Here is a 9,636-nt window from a genome sequence, read left to right as displayed (position 1 = left end):
CTTACACAGTAAGGGGAGGGCTTATTTTCGGGATAGGTCTTATTATCGGGGAAACACGGTAACTATTGGTGGTGGGGACGGGGGCATCCTTTGAGAAGTGGTGAAGCATCCCTCCATGGAGTCTGTGGTCCAGTGTGAGACTGACGAGCTCATTTTACAGATGAGGAAACTGAGGCAAAGAGGGTGAAATGACTTGTCCAGAGTCACAAAGCTAGTAAATGTCTGAAGTCACATTTGAACTCAGGTCCTCCTGAGGAGCCACACTTTAAAAAAATAACAATAAAAAAGTTTTTTCTTTAAACCTCTAAAAAAAAAATGCGGAGGTTGGACTTGATGACCTCTAAGGCCCCTTCCTAATCAAAATCTTTTATTCTATGATTTCATCAGAGTAATTCTTCTACTCACCCTCCACTCCCTCAGCAAGCTTAATGACTCATCAATGTGACATGATAGCCCAAAAATCTAACGTGGTGACAGGCTGTATTAGGAGAAGCACTAGGCCACATCTGGGACACTATGTTCAGTTCTAAACACCTCCTTGTGGCAAGGAAATTGATAGGCAGACAAAGTCCAGAGTAGGCCAAGCTTATGAAAAGACTGGGGCAACAAAGAAGGACGCGAGTGCTATGTATCTTCAAGTGACTGAAAGGTTATCTATGACATGGAAGATAGATTATACTTATTTTGCTAGTCCCAGATGGCAGAACTAGAAGCAATGGGAGGAAGTTACAAAAATTCAATTTAGATTTAGTGTAATGAAATATTTCCTAACAATTAAAGTTATCCATAAGAGGAATATGCTGCCTCAAGATGCAGTGGAAATTCCTCATCCCTTCAGGCCTTTAAACGAAAGCTAGATAAGTATGTTACAGAAGTATGGTTTTAGAATGATTGGGCTGAGAGCTGCTGAAGTCCCTTCCAAATCTCATTAACTTCTCTTTATCGTTTGTAGATAGTCAAAAAAACTGCTGTAGCCTAGAAATTCATCATTTTATATACAATCCTATGATAAGCTTCACAGTTCAGAATGTCAGAAAACAGACATTCAGTTTGATTACCAGGTCTGTCTGCATTTTCAGCTTGGTAAGACTTGCCCAGGGCTCCTGATTCACTGATATAGTCTATAAGAGTTCAGTTTACCAAAATGCTCACAGCAGCCCTTTTTGTGGTGGCAAAGAACTATTAAAAAAAAAAAAGTAGGTATCCATCAACTGTAGAATGGTCTAAAAAACTATGCTGTATGAAAATCATAATGTGGGGTAATAAATGATTAATGAGTTCAGAAAAACAAAATTAAGTGATGCAACGTAAAATAAATATAACCAAAACAAAAACAGCATATTATACATCTTGTCAGGTGTGGTTATTATATTGGCTGTTTTTGCTAATTGTTTCTTCTCTGTCACAAGAAAATTCAATCTGGGGAAATGAGTGAGTGAAAAGGCTATAATATAAAAACATGAGGCAACAATATGATGTATTTAAAAAAAAAACCTCAAGGTCACCTTTGTGACAAAATGAGGAAATGGAGTAGGACTTTAGTGAAAAGCCTTAATATCTGTAATAACCTTAAAATCTGTAATAACCATAAATATAAAACCAGAATATAATTAGTAAAAATGTATTCATAATTGATGAAAAAAGATTACTGTTTAGCCAAATAATTCATAAAAATTAGCAATTGACAAAAAGTACATAGCAAAATAAATAGTAAGTTTGTTTATGACATCATTTATCCCTTTTTATACCTAAATATGTTTATCTCTGCTGTCTGTACTTAGATGAAAGAAGTCCGGGAACAAGGTAGCCAAATATGTATGGTGCAGACCATTGATCACTGTGTCCCCCACTATGGGGGGCCATTCATCATTTATTTTTGTGAGGTAGCACAATCTAAAAGAGCACTAACCAGCAGTCTGCAGACCTGAGCTCTAGTCCAAGTGCCATAACTAACCAGTTACATAACTATAGATAAACCAAAGTCCCAGTTTCCTGGGGGAGTTGACCTAGACTCTCAGATTCCTTTAGTTCCTTTATGATTCTAATCTACAAAATTTTTATATTTGCTCACTGGGAGGACCATTCTTTCTTAAATTACTTTATAGAAATTTTATTTGTAAAAAACTAGCCATATAACCTTGCGCAAGACATTTAACCCCAACAGTCCTCCAAAAAAAGCAAAAAAAAAAAAATTCTGTTATCTTTGCCAGTTATCTACTCTGACTTCTCTTAACTCTAGTAATCCTTATGTTTACTTTAATTGATTTTTCTATCCCATCTATGGAAGAGATCCTACCACACATCTAAATTTATGATGCCCTTCCAAATTCTAGATATCCTGTTAGCCTATTTATGAACCAATTTAAACCAATTTAGGTCAAAGTAGAAAATCTTGCAAAATTATAGCAAACTAACAAGATATTCCTATTTATAATTTTCCTTAGTCCTTTAATATTTCTTTACAAATTTCTGGACAGTGAATCAAAATTCATCTTTCTCTACCACAGGCTTAACTTAAAAATGGAAACTATTATAACATGAGATACTTTATTATTATTTACATGAAGGAAGCCAAAGTCAATGGGCATCTATCTAAATTATACTACAATTTAGGATCATGATACCAGTTTTCTTCTCCATCTCTTTCCAATTAACAGCAATTACATTGATTGCTATTGTATATTCAACTTAATGAAACTGAAAATTTTCAAAGTTATACTTTCCAAGCAAAATAATTATTGGAATATCAATTTGCTGAGCTAATGTCTACTTTTCATGTCTTCATTAACTTAGCCATTAAGCTACAATAATATCATAAGCCATCATAGGTTGAATACCAGATTGAGGTTCATGAATTTCTAAACTCTAGCTATTTTTGCATGTAACCATTATAAATTTAGTGTCTTGTTCAAATTTTTTTTATAGGACATATTCTTGAGAAGATAAAAATAATTTACCATAGTTATTATTCATCAGAAAATCAAAGCAGGATGAATAAACATTTATAGGCTGGGTATGGTGGTACATGCTCGTAATCCTTCTTATTAGGGAGGATGAGGATAGCCTGAGCTCAGGAATTCTGAGCTGCAGTGGGCTAGGATAAGATACTCAGGCACTCACATAAAAAATCCAGCACCAGTATGGTGAACCCCTGAAAGCAAGGGGGCCACAAGGTTGCCTAAGAAGGAATGAACCAACCTAGGATGGAAATGGAGCACATCAAAGTCAATTGATAGTTGGATCGATCCTATGAGTGATCACTGTACTTCCAGACTGGGTGAGAAAGGGAGACCTAGTCTCAGATAAGACAAATAACAGGCATTTAAATAATTGTATATTGCCAAATGCTACATATTAACTAATAGGTATGCTAAAGAAAAAGGTCTCATTTTGTTCCTGTAAAAATGTTATAATTTTAAATAAAATATAATAGCTTTTTAAAAATCATAAGATAAACTGCTTAAACTTGTTCAAATTAGTCTACATTTCAACCTTTTTCTATCTGGGTAGAACATGAACTGATAATTTTGGGGACATGAACCATCAAGGTTAAATAAACTAGGGCAAACAGTAGCACAAAATAGTAAGAAAAAAAAGAACACTGACCAACAGCTTAAGAAATTGGGACAAGAAATACAAATATCCTCTATTTGTAACCAAGATATTATACTTACCTTCCTTTCAGGTTTCTGAATTTCTGGTAAAACTGCACAGAAGGGTTTTATAACTTCTAAAAATTTAACTGTTAAAAGAAAAGAATGACTCTATAAGCATGTTACAAAGTTTTAATAATATCTTCCGGTTGTTTCTGTTTTTTTTTTTTTAAGTGAAAGCGATAGTTTTGTACTGAATTGAATATAGGCATTCTCTAAATCCGAATGTCAAAAGTTTAGTCTTTCACTAACAGTTTGTGATTATTTCCAACTTATAATTTAATGCCCGAATCTGCCCTGAAGACAGCAACCAAAAGGCACCTGTCTTTTCTTTGACTTTGGTTTATCAATGAAACAAAATGCTAGATTGTATTGTCATGGTCTGCAACTTAAAGTTAACAAAAGCTTCTCTGTTCAATTGCCTCTCCAATATAAATGCAAAGATAATGATTTGGCTATCAGAAGCAGAAAAAAAAACATATAAGCAAGTCTATGTTGCTTTTTTCTCTTCTCATTTAAAAAAATGGTATGGAATCTGACAAAACAGTTCTAAACTTAGGCAGAGATTTTTTTTTTCACTTATAAACTAAAGGTCCTGTGTACATTTTATTTTGACTATTATCTGGAAAAAGATAATTAAATAAAATTGTTTTTGTATAGTACCTTCAGGCATTGCGATTGCTTACAAATATAAACATTAGCTAATGAAACAATCACTTTCATCACAGTCACAACTTAGCTTGACAGCATTTCACAATTTTTCTATAATAACTCATAAATAGACACATTAGGAATACAAGCTAGTTGCTTCTATAATGACAGCTGAGAAATTATCAACACAACTAATGTTTAAATAAGTAAACAGATTCATGTTTCCAAGATGTTATTAGAATGACTAATAATGGCCCATTCTTTTAAAAGGTTATTGCTCTGGGGCAGCTAGGTGGCGCAGTGAATAGGGCACCGGCCCTGGAGTCAGGAGGACCTGAGTTCAAATCCGACCTCAGACATTTGACACACTAGCTGTGTGACTTTGAGCAAACTGCCCTCTAAAAAAGCAAAAAAAAAAAAAGTTATTGTTCTAATATCTCCCTAAAGATCTGATGCTAATACTTCCAAAGGCAGTCTCTATAAGATTTTAAAGTATCTGTTTAGATTTACCTTGTCTTTCAACAGAAAATAAGACTGAAAGTAACAATGTTTAGTCATGCAGATTTTTAGAATTTTAGATTAGAATATATGTTGTTCTACATAAATCTGTTTGTTATTTATGATGCCCAGAGGCATCCTACTCCCTTCTTTCTTCCATACACCAAGTACTAATTTTGTTCTACCCCATCATCTCTCATCTGTCACCTCCTCTCCATTCTCACAGCTAGTGGAGCTAAGTAACAGATAGAGCATTGTACCTAGGGTCAGAAGACTTGAGTTCAAGTCTATGTAGCCTCCCATACTTATTAGTTGTGTGACCCCAGGTAAGGCACTTAACTTTTGCATGCTTCCATTTCCTCATCAATAAAATGGACATAATAGTAACTATCTCCTAAGGGTCATTGTGATGATCAAGTGAGGTATCTATAAAAGCACTCTGAAAAGTTTGAAGTGCCAGCAATTATTATTATTATCACCACTCTTTTTCAGGGCTCCTTGTGATCACTAACAGGTGACTAATTTGTCTTCCCAGGTTCTAGTGTCTCCCTTTTCCAATTCATCTTCCACAATGCAGACAAAATAATCTTCCTAAGGAACAGGTCTGAGGATGGCCCTCTTTTTTTTTATTAAGCAATCGGGGTTAAGTAACTTGCTCAGGTTACACGGCCAGTTATTTCTGGGTGTGGTGCTGAGTATCTGGGCCTGGATTTGATCCAGGTCATCCCGACACTGGAGCCCGTGCTCTTACTCGCTGAGCCACCTGGCCGCCCCTAAGCAATCGGGGTTAAGTAACTTGCTCAAGGTTACACGGCCAGGTGTTTCTGGGTGGGTGCTAAGCGTCTGAGCCCGAGATTCGATCTCCAGGTCTTCTCAACAGTGGAGGCGGTGCTCTTACTGTGCTACCTGGCTGCCCCTAAGGATGGTACTCTTGCTCAAAAATCTTAATTAAGTCTTCTTCAAGGTGTTCTACAACTTGGCTCCAATTTTTATATATCCAACAATTATATATTCTATGTGACACTCCTGAGCTCCAGTCACACAACGAAAACTGCCTAGAGGCAATTCCACCTGAAGGGGATATGGACCAGATATTGTAATAAGGACTTCCTAAATGAGAAAACTTCCTTTACCAATACTCTGCCTCTGCAACTTACAGACTCAGCCACCTAAAGTAGAGGGGTCAAACTTGCAGGCCACATGCTGCCCATAAAACTTCGGGGTGTGGCCTGAATCTGATTAAAATGTAAATGGGGAAATATTTAACAAAATTTTTAAAAATACAATACAGATAATGGAATTATCTATGGAATGGTTAATTTGTGGTTTTCAAAGTAAAAATGCAGCCCATAAGGATTCATTTTAAAACACCCAGAAGTTTAAGCAATTTGCCCAGGGTCATGGAATCAGGAAGTTTCAGAGGTGAGACTTGGAACTCAGATCTAACTGGCTCTTGGGACAGGTTTCTATCTACTAATTCACAATAAGATGTCCAAAATAGAATTAATTAACTTTCTATCTAAACACTACCCTGTTCCTAATTTCCCACCTTTCTGTTGAGGGCACCCCCATCCTTCTAGTCAGCCAGGTTGGCAACCTCAGAACTATCTCCAACTCTTCCTTCTCTTCACAATCCCCCAGTATGTGATCTGCTGTGCAGTCAGTCCTTTCAGTTTCACTTCCAAAACATCTCTCCAATACATTCAAATCCACCCTAGGACAGGCTCTCAGCATCTCTTGCCTGGATTATAGCAATCACCTCCAAATTGGTCTTTCCCCCTGTCCAATCCACCATTCACAAAGATGGCAAAATGATATTCTTCAAGCACAGACTTTTTTGCTTCCTTTCTCAAGAAGCTCCAGTGGGTCCCAATGACCTTCGAGATAAATACTGACTCTTCTGGTTGGCAATTAAAGCTTTTCACAGCCAGGCTCCAGACTACCTTTCTAGGCTTACTGAATGTCACTCTCTTTCATGTACTTTATGTACCAGCCAAACTGGTCTACTTGCTGTTTTCCATATACAGCATTCCCTCTCCCATCTGTGTGCTTTTGCACAGGCTCTATACCTCATGGCTGTAGTATACTTCCTCCACCTCTGAATCCCTAGCTTCCTGCAAGACCTAGCTCAAGTGCCATTTTCTACATGAAGTATTAGCCTGTACCTACTAGTTGCTAGTGCTTCTCCCCCCCAAAATTACTTTATATTTATGTATCTTTGTTCATGATGCTTCCCCAACATAGAATCTAAATTTCAGGGCAGAGATTGTTGGATTTTTTTTCTCCTTATCTCCCCAGAACTGAGTATAATACCTGGCACACAGTAGACAATTAATAAATGCTTACTGAATGAATCTCAGCAAGTCTTAAGTCTTATTTTCTGTTTTACTCATAATCTCTTCATCCCAAGGGGTTGGGATATGCTCAAATAAAGCACCATAGAGTTTATGCCCACTTATCTACCCACTTCAAGAATTTAAAATATGAGGTTATTCTAAGCACCATTCACTTGTTTTATAAGTATGTAGAAAGGAAAGAAAAACAGAAGGATTCAGGGAAAGGAAAATAAAAGATTCAAAGGTGTTTTGGGTATCTATTTGGAAGCGGTGATTATATTCTGGACAGGAGATGGGCATGGTTTCTCTCATTCTGAAAACTATTTTTCATTTTGCTTTTGCTATCCAGTCTATTTCTTCTTCCCATAAGATGCAAAAATAGCAAGTATAGCACACTGAAAAAGTCTTAAGAGGTTGTATCTATTGCATCTAACAAAGTAAGTATGAGAGGGATCGGAAAATTAATGAAGGAAACAGCATTAAGAGGACAATATACACAACTACCATGATGTAAACTGAAAACCCACAATAAAACAAAATTGAATTCTTGGCCTCCAAGAAGTAAGAAAATACAACTTTTCTGTTTCTTGCAGATTTGGGGGAAAGGGAAATAATGAGTACAGAATGTTGCATACATTAATATATAACAAGGCTATGTTGGCTAATTTTGCTTGTTTCCTTGAAACAAGAGAAGCCTCAATGGATAGAGATAGGGGTAACATATAAAAATGAACATAATGTAGAAGAAAAATTATCAATAAAATTTTAATTAAAAAAAGAACAAATTTAAGACTTTATTTCTACAATTACCAGCTGATATTCCAAGGACTCTAAAATTGAGAAGTACTAGAATTTCTTTTTTCTATATATTTTTAAGTGAGACACTAACATCTGAGGGTAACTGAAGCAAAATTTTAAAAAATGTTTAAACTAAAAAGGGAGAATTCTCAATCTTTATTGCTGTTATGCAATTCTAAAATGTACAGAAATATATGTGAAGCCTTAAATAATAATTGCAATCTCCCCAGTGATGCTTTGGAACCTGGACTCTCTTAACACATTCTATAGCCTATTTTGTATTTGTCATAAAACCATATTCTGTAGTTCGTCAGGAATTAAATAAAACTGGTCAATGGTTTTTCATGCAACTTTATACGCCTAGTCTTCAAATTTTATAGCACTTTACTCATTGGTGGAGAAACTAGTAAATTCTCAGAGGAGAAAATGTTTGTTACCTAGCTATCATTTGGAGCTAGCATGTACATGTGAACCACGATAAATCTTTTAAGTGTTCCTTTACACAGAAAAAAAAAAAAAACTCTGAGAATCTGTTCAGGAAACCACCCCATATGCCCATACTTTTTCCTTTTCACATATCCACATTACTAAGCATTTATGTATATCTCTGTAACGCATAAATGCAAATTTTCTCTATTGGCACTCAAGAATGTGTTTCTTCCATCTTCCTTACATGGTTTAATTTGTAACTTATACGGAAAATCTAGTAAAGTTTGCCGGTGGGATGCACCATTCAATCACTCATGTGTCAAATACTTAAGTGTTTATTGTAGTTTTGATTCTGTGGGAGGTAAAAAAGTATATAAAACATAGGAGGACCTGACCTCGAAGAACTTTATTAAACACTATGCTAACACTAAATAAATATAGTCGCTCTAGAAATAACTTCGTTATGTCTTTTTCCCCCAATATGATTTCAGTCGACTGAGGACACGGTAAATGACTAGGAGAGCTTTCCACCCACTAATGTACTCATTGATTTACCTGCTGCTAAGTAGCAAGAAATGGTCAGAGTTAGGAAGCCCCTCACAATCTTCCTTCCCTTTGTACCTGAGCCCAGCCAGGGTCCTGAACCCCAATCCTCGGAACAACCAGCCCACAACGCCCCCTCCCTGTGTCAGTGCCAAGGGGCCCTCCCCCGGCCAGAGGCTGCCATCCTGCCCTCCAGCCCGAGGTCACTGGCGCCCCTCCGTGCTTCCCAAGTCGGCCCCTGCGGGCTTGGGCCGCTCGGCTGCAGTCCTCGGATCAGGGCCCCCTTCCAGTCTCCTGACACCCGCCGCCCCAACCCTCCAAGTGAGCGGGGACGGCCGAGGCCCTGAAGAGGCATCCTGCGCCGCTGGCACCGCCAGCCACGCCTCCCCGGTCCCTCCCGGCCCGCCGCTACCGCAAGCCCAGGAAAGCCAGAGACCGGCGCGGGGCCGGGGTCGGCCGGCCGTGCCCCCTCAGGCGCAAGACCCTTCACGCCGGGTCGGGCCACCTCCGAGCCGCGGACTGCGCTGCGGGGAGGCGCTCCCAAGGGGCCCGTACTCACTGCCCATGGCGACGGATGGGAGCACCCGGCGGAGACGAGGGGCCTTCCGGCGCTGCCTTCCCCCTCCGCCGGTCCCACAGCTACGGCCTCAGAGCCTGACTCGCTCGGACCGGCTGAGACCCGTGCCGGCTCCACCCACTCGCCGCTCCCCTCCCCCGCATCCGATAGG

At 38.4% G+C, this 9,636-nt stretch overlaps 1 protein-coding gene across 1 annotated transcript in view; it reads right to left on the bottom strand.

The window, feature by feature from the left end:
* The window catches only part of LOC138175966 (protein transport protein Sec61 subunit alpha-like), a 43,102-nt gene extending 33,471 nt beyond the window's left edge, over positions 1 to 9,631 (bottom strand). The window contains exons 1-2 of the mRNA XM_069106585.1: positions 9,468 to 9,631; positions 3,485 to 3,742 (exon numbers count right to left, since the gene is read on the bottom strand). Of these exons, the coding sequence (XP_068962686.1) occupies positions 3,485 to 3,742; positions 9,468 to 9,474 (265 nt within the window). The 5' untranslated portion in view covers positions 9,475 to 9,631. The remainder of the gene's footprint in view (positions 1 to 3,484; positions 3,743 to 9,467) is intronic.
* Between the last annotated feature and the right edge of the window lie 5 nt (positions 9,632 to 9,636).

This window comes from Petaurus breviceps, unplaced genomic scaffold (genome assembly GCF_028583685.1).
Source record: "Petaurus breviceps papuanus isolate PSGF00001 unplaced genomic scaffold, PetGlider_PUasm1.0 80, whole genome shotgun sequence".
NCBI lineage: Eukaryota > Metazoa > Chordata > Mammalia > Diprotodontia > Petauridae > Petaurus > Petaurus breviceps.
Note: the sequence above shows the minus strand (reverse complement) of the source record. Positions and strands in the feature narration are given on the sequence as shown.